Consider the following 19,272-nt stretch of genomic DNA (forward strand, 5'->3'; position numbering starts at 1 on the left):
GAAAGCCGGGCGCAGTGGCTCATGCCTGTAATCCCAGCACTTTGGGAGACGGAGGCGGGTGGATCACCTGAGTCAGGAGTTTGAGACCAGCCTGGCTGACGTGGTGAAACCCCATCTCTACTAAAAATACAAAAATTAGCTGGGCATGGTGGCAGGCACCTGTAATCCCAGCTACTCGGGAGGCTGAGGCAGGAAAATCACTTGAAACTGGAAGGCAGAGGTTGCAGTGAGCCAAGATCGCACCAGTGCGCTCCAGCGTGGGCAATAGAGCAAGATTCTGTCTCAAAAAAAGAGCAAAATGCAAACATTCTACCTAATTGAAACTCCAAATTACTCTTTTAACTCATCTTTAAAGTACTGTATTGTCCTATAAAGCATAGTCAATTTCTTTCTTAAAAATCCTGGGAAGGTTTGCTTTTCATCATGTTCCAACAGTTTCCCTGACTTTTAAAATCAGTTTTTACATTGCCCTCTGCTGTTAACATTTTTTTTTCTGCTTAATCTTTCTAAATCATATTTGTGTTTAGTGATCATTTTACATGATGACCATTATCACATCATTTCATCTTTATGACGCTGGTGCCCGAAGCTGTTTGATTTGCATTTTGATTCTGAATCATTTTTAGAACAAAGAACCTCATTTGTCTTCCCAGATCACTCTCAGAGCTGTCTGTCCTGCATCTCATACCTCTGCCCCTGCTTGCATTCCAGTCCTTATCTGTTGAATTGCCTCCAAACGAGCCCTCCGACTTCAAATATGATCCTCCCTAACCCATCCTTCACAGCCCCAAATCTGTGTAATTTTCCTTCTTAAAATCAATCTGTATCTTCCAACCGCCTATCTACAGTGTGGAGTCTAAGTTCCTCCTGACAGCTTCAGATATTTCATAATTTATCTGAACTGTGACTACTCTCAAATCCTATCTTCCACTACTCCCTCCAGCACAGAACTATGCTACAGTCAGGCAGAAGTGTCCACAAGTTCACCAATATCACATATTTTCTCATATTGCAAAGGCTTTGACAATGATGTTTCCCCATATTAGAACCCTTGCCAGCCTTCCTGCAACTATGAATATGTATTCCTTTTATTTCAGGAACTATTTAAAAAAATATTCCTGCCAGGAAGGCTTTCCTTACCCATCCTAAAGCAGAGTATTTTAATATTCAATATACATTCACATCTGTCAGAACTCCATGCCAATTGTTCATGAGCATGTTTGTCTGTCCTACTAGCCTGTTTTTTTTTTTTTTTTTTTGGTAGAGACACTGCATTAATAATCTTCTGTAGATACAGCTACACTTGTGAAAAGAGAAGCACAGTCAATGTAAATTCAGAGTTACTATACTTTTAAGTAAATTATGTAGTTTTTAATTGAAGTAATAATCTCTCTGAGTTCAGTTTTAGGGTGGTGAACTCCTTAAAACCTGTACAACAACATACAGGATTAACATGACTTTTCAAGGTGTCTTAGGTATGGCTGGCATATGCAAAGAATCTAATGTTTTAACAGACTCTCTCAATGTTTTTGTGTAAGCATTTATTTCAGTTTCGCAACTATGTTATTAAGGTTGGTTTAGCCTTTGGTTTCTCTGAGTTTTTATTACTTGATTCAAAAATATTTATCAAGTGGGCATTTTGTGCAAGTCCCTGAGCCAGACACAGGGAATAGCATAAATGCAGTAATACCTTATTATAAAGTATTCTTGTGAGATTTGGGTCGACCAGATTTTCTAAAGGTCCTAGCCGAATGCTTGGCAAATAAATGAAAGTTGTGTTGTTTTTGTTGTTATTGTTATTAAGGGGTATGTGTAGATTTTTTTTTGAAAAAGATGAATTATCATTTAGAATGAATACATATATATATAACCATTCAATATGACAATATCATAATACGATGTGTAAGATAAAGACCTGCTACTGCTACTTAGCATTACATAACACCAACAACAGTTTTCTGGGCTCCAGAGTGCAATGTAAATTAGATAAATCACAATGGTGTGCTATTTCTTGGATAAGTGAGCATTCACGTTGGATGATAACAGCCTAAAATTGCATCTGCTTAGTGCAGGACAAAACATGACTTGAGTAGATAGCAATTCTTTTTTCAAAGTAAAAGATTTAAACAGAATAATCCACCTCCACAGTTTTTAGTGGTACAAAACAGATAATAAAATATATTGATTATTTTAGAGACTAGCAGTCAACATTTAATAAACAAGCAGTGCTGTACTTTCTCCAGAGTCTATCATCTCGTGTTCATACTACTTTCTTATCTGTAAAACTGGTTCCTTAAGGGAAAGTAATACTCGGTTGACCAAGGGCTTCTTTTCTGAAGTGTGCTGGTCTTTTCTTTTTCCAGTTTTACTTTTTTACTCACTTATAAAATATTTTCTTACACAGAAAATTATGTAAACTTCCAGCATTTTCTAGAAATAATAAATTAAAAAAATTTTTCATTAGAGAAAGTAATATACTAAAAGGTGGGAAAGTGAATTATCTTCAATAAATTTTGTCATTTTTAAAACTTTTGATTTTTTTCTTCCTGAACATTTATAAATTTATTTTTAAACTTTCAGTGAACTGGAAAAATGATCTAAAAGTTAAAATGTTTGAATTTCATAGACTTTTTTTCCCCCCAGAGATTTTGTATTTTACATCATCAAAGTCAGGTTTTTTAAAAGTGAAAAAAACTTTCTCAATTCAACAATGGTGCTATCAGGAGGTGTTTAATGAGTGTGTCAGATAAAAAGAGTACTTAATTGTAATACCTACTACTGAACAGTTTTAAGAGAATGGATATTCATAATAATTTAGGGGAATGGTAGAAAATTATTTACTTCAAATAATACCATTTTTTCTTATTATTATGCAGTTTGATTCCTATTGCTTGTTTTTTATTTCTTCGTATAACAAAAGGTTGAATAATTTTATGGATTTTTTTTTTTTTTTTTTTTTTTTTTTTTCCTGACAAGGTCTCACTCTGTCATCCAGGCTGGAGTGCAGTGGCATGATCTCGGCTCACTGTGACCTCCGCCTCCTGAACCCAAGCGATCTTCCCTCCTCAGCATCCCAAGTAGCTGGGACCACAGGCATGCACCACCACACCCAGCTAATTTTTGTATTATTTTGTTAGAGACGGGGTTTTGCCATGTTGCCTAGACTGATCTTGAACTCCTGGACTCACACAATCTGCCCACTTCAGCCTCCCAAAGTGCTGGGATTACAGGCGTGAGCCACTGCACAGCACCACAATTTTATGTTTTTGACTTCTTTCTTAAAAAAATAAAATCTGAGATTTCACATATCTCAATCCTTTATTTTACCGAACTCATAGTCAAATTACTAAGAGAAACCCACTGCCAATTTTTTTATAAATCTGATTCTTGGATTCTTTACATTCATATTTCTTAAAATAATTTGTATTGCCTTTATAATATATTGGCTTTTTAAATTTTGGTAGATGAAGATTTAGCTTTTCTCATTCCTGTCATATGTTACAATCTTGTTAAACTAATATTTGGAATTTATATTAACTCACCTCTTTAATATTCATTTTTGAGAAAATTTGGTTCTTATATGGCTTTACTTAATTTTATTTTTTTCCTTAAGTTATTAATTGCTTTGTTTTACAATTTGCTCAGCTTTCCATGTATCTATCTCTATCTAAATGTTCTCAACACTTCCAAGAGCACCTCTTTCAATACTGTTTTTCACTTGGCCAGACACGTCATGACTTTTGTTGATTCTCTTCTCTCCTGCATGAGCACCCCATTCACTACCCATGTGCAGCCTAGAACTCTCCATATATTTTTGTTTTTGAAATTCATGTTGTGGGAGATGTCAAAGAGAAGGAAGATTCACATTCTATGCCAGCGCTATCTATAATGATCCCTGGCTTTGTTTTTTTAAGGTAGTATCTATGTGTGTGGCCGATGCTCAGGTGAAGATGCAAAGTAGTATCAGCTCTGGTTTTGAGTTCCAGCCAAGTCAATGGGCGCTCTGCAGCAGCTGCCCCCATATGTTGAGAAAACGAAACTACAGGCTGGCTCTTCTGCTAGTGCTTGGTCACAGTGTATACCTGTTCACCTCCCTGGAGACAAACGCCATTCGAAATTGGGTTTTCAGGGTTCTGGAAGTATTGAATGAATTTCTAAACTTCACTAGTTTCTGTGGAGGGCCAATATTTTTTTATTGGGCTACTAGAAATGTCCAAAACCCCAAAATACATTGGAATCAAATTCAGAATTTTAATAACTGCTAATGAGCTCTTCATATTTGATATTTGATCTTCATATCTCTATATCTGATCGGATTTTCTCAGGTGTTCTTTATTTCTGCTGCATGGCTGTTGTCTTTAGATTCTCTTTTTCTCATCATGGAAGTCCTCTCTTCTTTGTGTCTCTTAATTCACAAAGTATTGTATATGGGGGCAGGTATGCTTGCATGTGGTTAATTCACTATTTTGGTGGAGCATATCTTCAAGGAGCTTCCTGAGATAGGTAGCATGGAAAGTAAAATTTTTGTTCTTAGCCTTCTCAAAAATCATTTCATTTTACCCTTACATTTGATGGATAGTTTGTGTATAGATTTTTAGTTTACAATCCCTTCCATTTGAAATTTCAAAGGCATTAATTATTATCCTTTTCCTTTTAAGCCTCTATTATTGCTGCTGAAATATTGTTTGAATTCTTATCTTTTCTTCTTTCTGGTCAATGTACATTAATTAATTACCTGGAGAAATATTTAGCATCTGCTCTATGTTTCTTGTTTTCTGAATTATTATGATGTTGTCTCATGCTGCAAATCTCTTTTTTTTTTTTTTTTTTTTTTTTTTTTTTTGAGGCGGAGTCTCGCTCTGCCGCCCAGGCTGGAGTGCAGTGGCCGGATCTCAGCTCACTGCAAGCTCCGCCTCCCGGGTTCACGCCATTCTCCTGCCTCAGCCTCCCAAGTAGCTGGGACTACAGGCGCCCGCCATCTCGCCCGGCTAGTTTTTTGTATTTTTTAGTAGAGACGGGGTTTCACCATGTTAGCCAGGATGGTCTCGATCTGCTGACCTCGTGATCCACCTGTCTCGGCCTCCCAAAGTGCTGGGATTACAGGCTTGAGCCACTGCGCCCGGCCTGCAAATCTCTTTATTTCTTGTCTTTCTAATGTGGAGATTTGTTTTCTTCAGTTTAAAGAAATGTGTTGTAGTTTGAATAACGTTTCTTTTCATCTCTCTCTTTTCTGTGGAATTACTGCTAGTTAGAATTTGAGGCTGATAGGTTAATCACTTAAATGTTTTTAACATTTATAAGTTTTTTGTTATTGTTGTTATTGCTAATTTCTCTTCAGTGAAAAGCCATTGTCACTGACATGCCAGTTCATAACTTTTTTTTTTTTTTTTTGAGACATAGTCTTGCTTTGTCACCCAGGCTAGAGTGCAGTGGCACGACCTCAGCTCACCACACCCTCTGCCTCCTGGGCTCAAGCAATCCCCCTATCTCAGCCTCCCTAGCAGCTGGAACCACAGGCATGCACTACCATGCCCAGCTAATTTTCGTATTTTTTGTAGAGACGGGGTTTACACCAAGTTGTCCAGGTTGGTCTTGAACTCCTGACTGAAGCAATCTGTTCTCCTTGGTCTCACAAAGTACTGGGACTAGAGACATGAGCCACTGTGCCTGGCTCTCCAGTTTATAATTTTTGACCATGTTTGTTCTTGTTTGTCCTTTTTTGAGCAAAATGTGGGAGATCTTTATTTAGTATAGTGATCATTTAGTGATCATACAAGTTACAATATTTTAGTCTTATTTATCATGTGTTCATTGCTTTTATTTTTGGTTTCTTTTACTATATAAGTGTTATTATTTATTTGTAAACAAAAATGTCTATTATTTCTTTGATGGCTTATGACTTCTTATCTTGCTTAGGAAATTGCCCCTCATGTTCCACTAAGCCTGTTCAAATCTTATTTGGATTTCCTTCAAACATTTTCATTATTTCATTTTTAAATTTCATCTCCTTAATTAACCTTAAAATTACTTGGTATATGGTAATGACTAGAAGTCTAATTTTCTTTTCTTACTGAAGAAAATTATGGCAGAAGTATTTGATAAACAAACTAGCCTTTTCTATGGAATGAAATATCTGTTCCATTGGAATTTATAATAATCATTTACTTTAAAACCATATATGGACTGGTTAAGTTATCCATTTGTCCATTTATCTGTTTGTCTATTTTGTGTTAATTTAATGTTGTTTTGAATACAGAAATTTTTAATATCTGATAAAATAAGATTTTTAATTTTGGCAAGCTACATAGCATCTGTAATGTAAATGGTGTTATTAGTTGGCTGGCTATAATCATTAAGTGTTGGATGTTTTCCTTTACAAACCACTTAAGATAGTCTTATAAATTTAAAATGTTTTTTCATGAAATAGCTGTGTAACCATAAATATCAAAATAAAAATGTTGGTAAGTACAATGGTAAGAGTCAGGTGATGTTAGATTAGCTACCTGTAGATTCTTTTTTTTTTTTTTAATGAATATATGTTGTAGGAGTTTGTACCCAATTAGGTATTATATAAACTTTTTTTTTTTAGCATATAAAGTGAATCTTTATTATTAAATCATTTTACATTTGCAGAGACCACAACCATATACTATTTTTTTTCACTTTTTTTGAGATAAAATATACATATAAAATTTACCATCTTTACCATTTTTAAGTGTACAGTTTAGTGGTAATAAATACATTTATATTCCTTTTTTCACCCTTTATCCTTCCCTGAGTTTGCGTCCTTTGTAGGGACATGGATGCAGCTGGAAACCATCATTCTTAGCAAACTATCACAAGAACAGAAAACCAAACACCGCATGTTCTCACTCATAGGTGGGAACTGAACAATGAGATCACTTGGACTCGGGAAGGGGAACATCACACATCGGGGCCTATCATGGGGAGGGGGGAGAGGGGAGGGATTGCATTGGGAGTTATAACTGATATAAATGACGAATTGATGGGTGCTGACGAGTTGATGGGTGCAGCACACCAACATGGCACAAGTATACATATGTAACAAACCTGCACGTTATGCTACCTGTAGATTCTAACTCAAATAAGTTGGCTATAAAACTCTGCCTGAATGGTTTTACTGCTCTAGGTCTCTGTTTCCTTGACTGTATAAGGTGGAAATTGTTATTTCAATTATTCCACATCTATTATCTCCTACTGTCTTGTGACAAATGAACCAGCCAATGTGAAGGTATTTAGAACAAAATAAACATTATATATTTGTGATATTTACACATCTTTTGTTAATTTTCTACATCTATACTAAGAAAATATTCTTGGCTTATATTTATTCAGTGTTGTTTGCTAAGTTTTAGTATTCTTATCTTGATTCAAAAGCCCCCATAAGTAAATCAGAGCAACAACTCCCAGTGCAACATTTCAGGGACTTGTAGGTAAAGAAGACATTTAAAAAATTACTGAAAACTACTATTTCAGATGTTAATCTCTGAAAGTCTAAAATATTCTGGGCTTTCATCAAGCAATTGACAATGCTTTGATGTGTGCTAAGACTAAGAAATACCCAAGATCACTTCCAGAAATTTAATTCATTTAACTTTTCAGTGGTCGATCAATACCCTCCAGAGATGAATCTGACTTAGATTTAAGACACAAATTAAAAAAAAAAATTCAATAATAGGGTATTTTGCAGTAAATGTCATTAATTTTAAATTCTCAGTGAATAATCCAGGAATAGAAATAAGTGACACTGGATTTTAGATTCTCGTAATTTAGGAAAATGTGATAAGGTCCAGGGAAATCACCCCCAAATAGGAGGAGGCTTTCCCCTTGCACCCTTTAGCGTCACTAAATAACTTCTCTCCTATATACCCCCAATCTTTTCTTCCATCTGTGTTGTTCCTCATGGTGTTCTTCAGTCTGAACTTGGCCTCATTCATTGCCACATGTCTACACCTTGTTCAACTTTCAAAGCAGTCACTACTTGTAACCTCTTGCACAAAACCATGCTCCCCACCATCACTTCTACAGATGCTGCCACGCTTTTCAATACTGAAATTCCAAAGCACATAATTTTCCCTCTGGTTTATACATTTTTATTGTAATTATTCTTTGCATCATGGTTATTGAAGCCCCTTCTCTGAATGGACACTGGCTATACACACCTGGTTCAGCAAGCATGCTTCCTGGCTGCTGATGAAATAGAACCAATCATACTAGATGGACAGTATGCTCCCTCAGATCAGCATATGTATTGAATTGATCTCTGTAGGATTCAAAGTTTTAATATGGTGTTTTGCATATAATAGATACACTCATATATAGCACTAATCAACTTTGGAAATATAAGAAAGGTAGCATAAGTATTGGGAAAAATAAGACAGCAAGGTCCCATATTTGTGGAGTGAATTATTGGATGCCATAATAATAGCTGTTGTTATACTCTAATTGAGGATCTTCCATAATGGTTTCATATTTTCTCTTTGAGAGTAGAGCCTAGCAAATTTCTAGAATGTCTGAGGTTTATTTGTTCTGGAAACTGAATTTCCATTCTTACTGAAACGAAATTGAATTTTATAAAGATACTTAAGAAAACAAATAATTTATTAGGGTTATTTATTATTTAAAGGTATACAGCCAAGAAAATTAAACTTCATGGAAAGTTGTGATTGTAATACTTTTTAAAGATGATGAACACCTGGTTTAGGAGACTTAATGGATCAAGGCAGCTACTACATGGATGTTTACTGGCAAAAAATAACAGTATTAAATACATCCATCTTAACTAATGGAAGCGTCAACTAGCTTAAAGGATGTAATTAGATATTTTTAGTGTAAATTGGGAAAACATTCATCTGTACAATTTGAAAGTCTAATTGGTTTGATTTGAATCTTAAAGAAAAGTGGTCTTGTATAGCTTTCATTGTCAACAAGTGCACAACATTTTATCAATCCTGAATAATAATCATTTCTTTGGATGGGACCAAAATGACTCTGTCTCACATATACTTCTAATTTAATAATAGCTACAACTTAAAGGATGTTAACTGTATGCCAAACACAACACTTATTTTCACTTTACGTATGCTCTTAGTTGTGGAAATTCAATGACTGATTAGTGGAGATAGTCTGAAAAAGTGTTACTGTTTTATACTACAACTTAGGTCAGAATCCCAGAACCCTTCATAGAGCTCACATTCTGACCCATTGAACTAATCTCATGCTGGGATTAAAATTCATAAACAACTTCTATGAATAAGGAAAAACATTGTTAGAGAAAATGACTAAGTGGAAAGTTATTGTTTTTAAATTAGAAGCAGAATAAATGGACTTGCTTAATAAGAAGAATAAGGACATGACTATTTAACATTAAAAAACACTCAGTAAAATTCTCAACAGAAATTGCAACCCCATAAAACATTACTTTTTATATTCTGAACCCTATAAAGCAAAAACAAGAATAAAAATTGTATGTGAACAAACTGTCTAAAAGCGATTACTTAAAATCTATGATATACTCTGAATTAAAGTATGCTGTCCTAAAGCAAATCTTTGTAGATGAGTATTTCTTAGACTGGACTAAGTTGTTCATAAAGCAAAGTGCTTAAATGAATAATATAAGTACTCAAGATGAAGTGGAACATTTCAAAGATCTATAATTTCAAGAAAACTGTGCTTATTACAGAGTCACAGTTTTTCTAATGTCCTGGTGAAGGATTGAATGAGGAAAAATACAATAAAAAACTATATATTTTGTCTAAAAAAATGGAATTGACTCTTGTTCGTTTTTGTTCCCCCACTAAATTGGCTGTTTATGTTCACTGACAACAAAAGGAAGTAAAGACAATTCTTTGGATCACTCAAAACACACACAGATTATACATATGTCTCAAGTACAACACAAAGTTGATTCCATATTTCTATGTGGGCAAGACAAAATCTTGCACTTTAAATTGATGTGTCCTCCTATCTGCATAGAGCAAATACATTCTTAATCATTTTCTCCTCACTCTGTTTATATATTCTTTCTAATTTAAAATTGCCTCTGAAAGTCTAATGTTATTGCAGTTTTCTTCTCCACATTATTAACTCTTTTTTATATTTCTCTTACAGTGATTCATGCCCAATTCATATGGTTATGTAGATTATAAATTTGATTATTGTCAAATGTTAACAGTAACTCAGTCAAAAACAACTTGTCCAAAAAGTTGCTACCAAAAGGGCACTTGACTATAAATACTTCACATTATATTACATATTCCATCTTGTTCCTGTCCTCAACCCCCGCCCCTCTGCTCAATAACTAATCTGAGATCAACTGTTGATCAGGGTCAGTTCGTTAAAGGGGAAACATATTGACTCATAAGTTTAAATAAAAGTAAAGTAGCCTCTGATTGGCTCCTTCTTGGAAAACAAGCATGTTTTGTGTGGGACTGATATGAAAGAAGAAAGCAGTATTAGGATGAACAATTTCTGTTCATGACAGCTGTTAACATTTATACTAAAACAATTTTATTTATAAACTTTGGGATTAAAGAAAGGTAAAATTAAGTAGCTAAAAGTATGCATGAATTGCTTCTCTATATATGTAAATTCTAGAGTAATATGAAAATCAATAGCTGCTAATTGTATAGACATTCTCTGAGCAACTCTGTGGGCAAGGCTGTCTGCTAAGTGCTGGGATAACAAGAGGAATAAGTGCTTTCTCTGGTCTGAGAGTTGTTCATCCTTATGTAGGAGACAAAAATAGAAATAGGTAATTTAAATCAAAGAACAATGATAAAATATGCAAATTCTGTCAACTGTGTGTGTTAAGAGCATAGAAGGAAAAGAAGGCAAAATGGGGAAGAGAGTGAATTAAGTGCAGGGCATACGTAGTTTGATGCATCCATGTAAAATATTGTGCCGGCCCTACACTTATGTGCTTTTAGATGCATTCTTCCATCTTTTCCTTGCTTTCTTCTCAGAGTAGCTGCCCTGTACAGTTTCCCAGACCTCTCTGTCAACTGGCTTCCAATTGGATTTGATCAGGCACTGGCAGAGATGGGAGAATGGGAGGAAGAGAGAACCAGGATATTTCTCCCCATCCTTGTCTGTCTCAGGATATATTTCTGGCACGGACTGAATTTCTTTCATGTTTCTTACTCCCAGAAAGCAGGAGTGTCCTGGTTTTGGCTCTCACTGTCCTCTAGCTTATGGGAACAATAGCTATTTTTCTGCTGCTTCACTATACCCCACTTAGTTTCTCAGCTTCTTTCACGAGTATGTAATCAATTGCTAGTCATTTGTTTCCCCTATTTCAAATATTCAGAGCCATTTATAGTTTCCTGGTTGGACACAAATGCCTGACATACTGAGTCTAAATTCCAGAAGTTTGGGCTGCAGGTTTGGGACTAATCAACTTGTAAGAGAGAGTTCATGAGTGTGTACAGAGATAGGGTAGGTAAAAAGATTGGTAGATTGAGGGTGGAACACTGAGGTATATTGCAAGAGATAAAGGAAGCATAGCTTTTGAAGGAGTCCAAAGATTAATTTACAATTTGAGTAGAACAAGAAAAATGTGGCATTCACTGAAGCCCCTGAGAAAACCTAGGTATCACTTAGACCCAGCATTTGTCAGATGAGATTTCTGAAGATAGAGAAATGAGGTTACATATCTAATAAAGGCCAGAATTGAAAACCTGTTTTCAATTCTATTTCCCTAGGTAGTGTTCTTGTGATAACACACCCATAATCATGCTAATAGTGTGACATTTGGTGTCATTTTCACTTGTTCTGGCCTTGTTCTATGTGTGCACTTCAGTTTCCTTTTATATAACGCCAATATATGTTGTTAGTTACCTCATGGGTAATTGTAAGAATCAAATGAGACAGTGCATGAAAAGTACTTAGAATAAACTACTTAGAATAGTTAAATGTATTGAGAGGTTGGAATGACACATGAAGGACAATAGGGCTACTATATTCATTTTATTTTTTGTTTTTGTTTTTGTTTTTTCAGGTGGAGTCTCCCTCTGTCACCCAGGCTGGAGTGCAGTGGTGAGATCTGGGCTCATTGCAAACTCTGCCTCCTGGGTTCAAGCAATTCTCCTGCCTCAGCCTCCTGAGTAGCTGGGATTACAGGTGAGCACTACCACACCTGGCTAATTTTTGTATTTTTAGTAGGGATGGGATTTTGCCATGTTGGTCTCAAACTCCTGACCTCATGATCTGCCCACCTCAGCTTCCCAAAGTGCTGGGATTTCAGGAGTGAGTCACCACGCCTAGCCAGGGATACTAGATTTTATCGTACTATTATGAAAGGTAAGCTAGTCATCATAAAGCTTATAGATACTCTTTTTATATGTTTGCTGAAGTTAAGGTGTTTTCACATTTGGTAGTAACTTACTATTTGTTTAATAAAACAAAATTTGAAATTAAATTTGGTTTTTCTTTAGACGTTAGTTTAGCAGTGAATTTTTCTGTAAAATGATTTTTACACCATTAATTTCTTCTCAGCTTCATATATTTAAGAATTTCCATGGATTTAAATGAGGTTCCATGATTGATTTTCTATTTGCATGATATTTTAAACAAAATATATATTTTTAAGTTCAAGATTTCCCTCCCACCCTCGGAAAGTCTTCTGAGTCTTTTTTGTGTCATCCTTCTCATTCTTCTTTCTCTTTTAATTTTTTAGTACCCCAAGTTCCTTCAATGTTAAACACAAATGAGAAAACTGGGAAAATGTAAAGAAAGTCATTCTCATTTAATAGATAATGATGTCTTACTACCTATTGCTTTTGCCATTAGTATGTAACATTTAAATTCATGTTAAAAGAAAAATAACTCAAAGACTTATACTGTAGAATGTAGATTAGACCAAAATCCAATATTGTAAATTTTTACTTACCTTCAGTGTCTGCTAGTCCTACTCCTACCCCTGGCTGTTTTACAGGCTCTTGTCCATTCTGTCCCATCTTCCCTCTGTTTAGGAATAAAATAAAATGATATATTCAGTTATGATCTCATGAATGCAAAGGAGGCTAAATTTGCATAAATTAAATAACATTGAAAGTAATGGCAAAAACTGCAATTACTTTTGCACCAACCAAATACTTTCGGACTTGTAATAATTATTTGAATGGCACAGACATACACAGTTAATTGCTCTATGTCATGACTTTAAAATGTGAACTTGTTTATTATTCCTATTCAAACCAAATAATATACCTCAACATTCAGTAATTTTTATTTGTAGACTCATTTATCAAAAAATAAGACCATCATGACATTTCCAAATTTTGTTTTAGAATTTTTTATTTATTTCTAACTCAAAAATGAGAAGGGGCTTTATATTTTTATAAGTTGTACTGATGAGTTATTCTAGTTTTTTTTGGTGAAAAGAGCAATATTGAAATAAATACTATATAAAAATGATATTTTAATAGACTATTTCTTATTTCATGTGTTTTTTTCCCTAACTCCTTCCTGTGTTTTCTGCTGTGTTGAGCAAACTGGCTTTTGTAGTCAGGCTGCTTGGTCTCTGCTTCTGGCTTTGCTATTTCTTGCTATGTGTAATGTAAGGCAAAGTACCTGGTCAAGACTGTTTCTGTTATCTTTTGTGATATAAAGATAATAATATTAGCTACATTTTGATTGTGAAAAAAAATCACATGAAAAATGCATAAAAATGTTTAAAGAGTGCCTGAAAAATCATAAGCATTCAATAAATATAGCATATTAATAGGTAGGCATGCCCATAGCAGCCTTAGAATTCAGCTAAAATCTGCTAATCACTTTCAGTTTTCAGCTTCAAACTTTTTGGAAAGTCAACTAGATGAAGAATTCATGATACTTTGAGGATTGTAAGCTTAGAATGTTAATAATTTAACAGCTAAAGGACTGTAGGCCACTTCTTATTTCTTTGGCTACAGAAAAAGCTACATGGCACATGAAAAAGTTTGGAATTTGCCTTTATATATATTTAGATAGGGTGTTCTAAAAAGATGGAATAAAAACTTAAGTGTTATAGAAAGATGCTTGAACAAAAGAGCATCTTGATACTGCACTTTGTAGGCAACGCTTCTAGCATAGCAGGATTTACTAACAATTAATTACAACTTTCATAGGAAGTATTTGGTTTGCTGGACCTGCTGAAAATGTAACCGTATTTATGTCTTAAGAATCCAATTATATCTTACTTGAAAACTGCTCTAAAGATCCTCTTATTCTACTTCAGAGAAGTTGCTGAAATGTGTCTGCACATAATAAAAGAGGAACACATGTAAATTCAGAAATTATTTTATCTCGAAAGCCATTACCTTGTTCCATTATAATAATTCTAGGTTAAAGGTTTAAGTACAAATTTTTATTAAGTGTGTATGTGAGGGACCAAGTTCATGCAAATTAAGCAATTTCCAACATTTCTGTTTTACCATATGTATGTTAAACCATGGTCTGCATGGTCAACATCTGCATACATATTTAAGCAATGCACAAAATTTTAGCGTATGTAATTGCTTCATCAAGATTCAAGACAATTAGTTAAGAAAAAAAAAAAAGAACTCTGCTCTATCTGTTAGCATTAGAGAGGAAAAAAAGTTTAATAGCAGTAATCTTACTTTTATCAGTACATTACACTGGTAGAGTGAGCCAAAACTTACCTTGTTACTGAACCAATTCTATTGAAAGTGAGGGTCTTTTTAGAATTGGTAATCTAGTAGATAATATACTATCCCAGACTTTTAAAAAGTAGTTACTATAAGTCTTAGTAATTGTAGCACAACTACATTTTGATAATTTTTGGGGTTGTTCTTGATTCTTAGACTTTATATGTTAAGGGTGATACCTAGCCAGTCTTTGCTTTCAATTAAAACTGATTTTAACATAGGTACTTAGCCAATATCTGTAGTAAGTACATTTTGAAGATTATACAAAAAACTTTCGCAGGGTTGTGAAGCTAAGTTAAGTGCAAAGGAAATGTAACTGTGGGTCATGTGAAGGATGTGGTTTCTCTGAATTCCCAATGACTACACTTTAGCTCAGAACATTGTTGCTATACAATTTATAATTTATACTTTTAAACAATCACTAGATATTTATTAAAACCTTTTACTATCCCCAAGCAATAATTTTATTAGATACAATGGGGGATAAGAAAGGACTGCCACATACTACTTCCTGCACATATCCTATAGTGGTTTTCAGAAGTAAATATTTGTTGTGCTCATATGGCAAAGCAAGAGTCTCCTAGACAGTTGTGCAAAGCTTTGATTTACAAGAGAAACAGAAAGTGGGAAAAACCAAAATTAGAATGTGGTGTATATATATAAAATACATAATCTCTTATTCTGCAGACATTCAGATATTGACAAAATAACATGTTTACTCTTTGGAAGTTATAACTTTACCATCAGTGTTAAATTATATATTTTGAAAGGTGCAGAAAAATTGGAAGGATAGCAAATTATGTGTGGTTTAAAACCTTTCTAAATTCACATGGCATTTACAGCTTAGGGAGAAATGTAATTTGTAGAAATTATTTTCTGTCAAATTGGATCATCAGAAGTCAAAGACCAATGGGATTAGATTCCTTTTAGGAAGAATTTCCAATGAAATAGAACTGATTAAGTACAAATAACTCTATTGAATCCATAGACTAAATCTCATAAAAGAAAAGAAAGCTAAGATGGGCAGGTGATACAGTAATAATTTGCTTAATTTAAATTGAAAAAAATGTAGTTCAAAACAACAAAATGAACTCATTTTCACTGTAAAAATCCATTTTCCCTAATGCTTTGCTTTTATAAACTGAACCGTTATCAAAATATTACAATTGTTGTGGACATCAAAAGGAAAGATTTATAAAAACCCTTATTTTAAAACAAAGAGAAATAGAAAATCCACCTGCTGAAAAGTCTTCACTTAGCATTGGAGAAAATGAAAAAGACCCTTCGACAACCCAGCTCAGGTTTGGCAAGCTCTGCAAAGTGCCAGTTAGTAAGTATTTTAGATGGGCTGTGTTCTAACGACTTCTGCCCTGTGGCACAAAAGCAGCATCAGGCAACACAGAGCTAATAAGAGTGGTTGTGTTCCAATACAACTTAGTTTATATTCACTGAAATTTAAGTTTCCTATAATTTTCACGGGTCACAAAGTATCACATTTCTTTTGTTTTTTCCTACACATTCAAAAATGGAAACGCCATTTTTAGCTCACCGGCCTTAGAAAAACAGGTCATGGCCGGGCGCGGTGGCTCAAGCCTGTAATCCCAGCACTTTGGGAGGCCAAGACGGGCGGATCACGAGGTCAGGAGATCGAGACCATCCTGGCTAACACGGTGAAACCCCGTCTCTACTAAAAGGTACAAAAAACTAGCCGGGCGAGGTGGCGGGCGCCTGTAGTCCCAGCTACTCGGGAGGCTGAGGCAGGAGAATGGCGCGAACCCGGGAGGCGGAGCTTGCAGTGAGCTGAGATCCGGCCACAGCACTCCAGCCTGGGTGACAGAGCGAGACTTCGTCTCAAAAAAAAAAAAAAAGAAAGAAAAAGAGGTGGTAGACTGAATTTGCCCTGGCCTAAATCCTGGGACCTGGATTTTCAAAATCCAGAAGGCTAGTTAATGGGGAGGAGAAGGAAAGGTCAGGAAGTTTGGATTTTGTTATTGGAACAGACATAATCTACATATTTATCTTAAATGCTACCAATATGATCAAAGTGATTCTAACACATTAAGTCTGCTAAAGTTTTGCATTTGATTTGCAAAATGACTTTTTTTTTGAGGTTTAACATTATGAATGATTCTTATTCCAAGAGTACCTAGTCAGGGACCTATGCACTACTCTGTACTTGTTCTAGAAAGTATGGAAACACTTCAATGCCTTCAATCTTAATTGTAGAAGGATTTATAGTGGAAAAGTCTGCATAATTATTCACTATGTCCTCTATTTCAAATATGATATATGGATTCTTTGAATATGTTTAAATCTCTCCCGATTCAAGGTAAATTAATATATGTTTGTCTCAAATACCAGTAATGTTTGTATTTGATCATTATGTGATTAAAACATTACTGTACTCCTGCTGAACTTTATTCTCGCATGGCTAATGATTAGCAGTTTTTACATCAAATAGAGATTGTATTGATTAACTAGTTCTGGTAGTGACTAACATTTATCCTTAGAATTAACTGAATTATCCAATCTTTCTTGAACTATCTATCTTTACATAGGCATTAACAGTTCAAGTGTCTCAGGGATAATGACTCAGAATTGGATAATTGTCGTTATTTCCTGTTAACTGTTGAGAATGCCTTACTCATGGTGCTGAGTAAGCTTTGTAGTAACAAAAAGAGACCCACTTACATCCTCGGAATAGGAAATAGATTAGTCTCCCCTGCAGTGCTGCTGCTTCCTTCACTGTCCACGCTATACCCACTGCCAAAGCTGCTGCCCGAGGAGCCGGTGGACACAGAGCTTTCTGCAGGCCGGTGATTGGGAGGCTTTGCTGCATGGTGTGGGAAGATTCAACACCACAGTCAATAAATGAACCTGACATTGATCTACAAATGCGTCATTATACATCTTCTTAATTTACATGTATAAAGAAACAGCTACTGAAGAATTACATTTTTCAACCTGCCTTTTCGTTTCCTTTACTGATAATGCACAGTGGCAACAATAAATTATTTTACTGTTTTTGTTGGACATCAAGGAAAAACAATCACCTTTAGGGAAAAAAACATTTAATTTTTAGACCGAGTTAAATAGTGTGTAACTATGCTACTATTATTATTTTTGTGGTTTCCTTTTACAGTATTGCAAAAATGATATGGTAAATAAAAAGCATTTTGGCTATTTCATGGAGAAAATAATTTAGAAAGATTTGGGTAGATAGAAATGGCAAGATAAAGAAAATTGCTTATTTTTTTCCTATTACTAGACAATAATCTGTTTTTCTCCTTAGAAGCAAAGATACAAAATAGAATTTTAAGAAGTGATTGAAAATTCTGTTTGTTTTTATGTACCTTTGCCTGCTATCTCCAATAAGTTTTTAAAATTTAAAGATATTTGTTTCCCTTCAGGCATTTCCTAGTTTATCATCAAGACTTGTCTCAAGAATTTCCTAAGTTTGATATTTGAATATAAGAATCCATATTCCATAGAGACATTACAAATTTGTGCAATAAATTATGCGGTAGGGGTATAGTACTAATATTGTTGGCAGATTTGAGAAGAAATATTGATGCAAAAAGAAGGAAGATAAGGCAAGTTTTTCCCTTATTTTGCTGGGGAGAAGTTTCTATAGTAAGTTTTTGAAATTGTTGATATTTGTCTTCTGCCAGAGAGACTGGACTTTTTGGTCACACCGGTCTGGTTTTGACTCCCAACCCACTCTTTAGCAACTCTACACTGCTTTTCTCATTTGGAAACGAGGGAGTCAGTAACGCCTACCTCGTAAAATGGTGGTTATGAGGAGTGAGATATGTAGGAGCCCAGTAACTTACTCTTTTTCCTCTTGTGATATTATTTGCCACATCCCCACTCTTCTCAAGGCCTTTACTATCAATGGCTGTTTCTTACTGTCCTTGAGCTTAAATAGTCTTTGAAAATGAATTTAACTCTATTCTCTTCTAAATCTAGATGTGTTCAAATCTACAATTCTACTTTGAATCTTTTTTCTTCATAAATGCATCCCTATCCCATCAGAAGTTTATTAGCCAGTTGGATAGAGTTACACTAATGGGTGAACAGTTGATAATCATTTCATGGTCCTAAGATATCTACATATTTCTTAAGGATATGTATAAAAACACAATGATTCTTAATCTGGTGGAATTTTAACCAATATAATAACTAAATGAAGTGAAACACATAAACATTGTGTGGGAAACCATTTGAGGACAGGAAATCCACCATCAGGATAGCTGGCATCAAGTCTTGCAAAGGATTTAACTTTCCCCCCATTTCTTCACTTTTTTGATTTCGGCAGTAGCAGGTTCTCTAAAGCCACAAGAAATTTTTATATATATTCCAGTGGCAGTAGGATTGCTTCCCCAGAATACGAATCCCTTCCGCAGAATAGGGAATCCCTTCCCCAGAATAGGAACAAGAAGGAAATTTTTAATAGTCAATTGTATATCAGATGTGTATAATTTAGAAATGGCTATTTAGAAAAAGGTGTCCCAAACTTATAGACATCTGATATACAATTGACTAATTGAACTGAATGCTGTTAACAACCAGTCACCAATGAGTTACTAGTAACCCACAGGAC

General features: G+C 34.8%; 1 protein-coding gene across 1 annotated transcript in view; it reads right to left on the reverse strand.

Moving 5' to 3' along the window:
• The window catches only part of PCLO (piccolo presynaptic cytomatrix protein), a 412,169-nt gene that overhangs the window by 36,924 nt on the left and 355,973 nt on the right, over window positions 1–19,272 (reverse strand). Inside the window, exons 21-22 of the mRNA XM_033192933.1 lie at window positions 17,361–17,502; window positions 12,911–12,984 (exon numbers count right to left, since the gene is read on the reverse strand). Coding sequence (XP_033048824.1) covers window positions 12,911–12,984; window positions 17,361–17,502 — 216 coding nt within the window. The remainder of the gene's footprint in view (window positions 1–12,910; window positions 12,985–17,360; window positions 17,503–19,272) is intronic.

The sequence above is a fragment of the Trachypithecus francoisi genome, unplaced genomic scaffold (assembly GCF_009764315.1).
Source record: "Trachypithecus francoisi isolate TF-2019V2 unplaced genomic scaffold, Tfra_2.0 Lachesis_group4, whole genome shotgun sequence".
In the NCBI taxonomy this organism is placed as follows: domain Eukaryota; kingdom Metazoa; phylum Chordata; class Mammalia; order Primates; family Cercopithecidae; genus Trachypithecus; species Trachypithecus francoisi.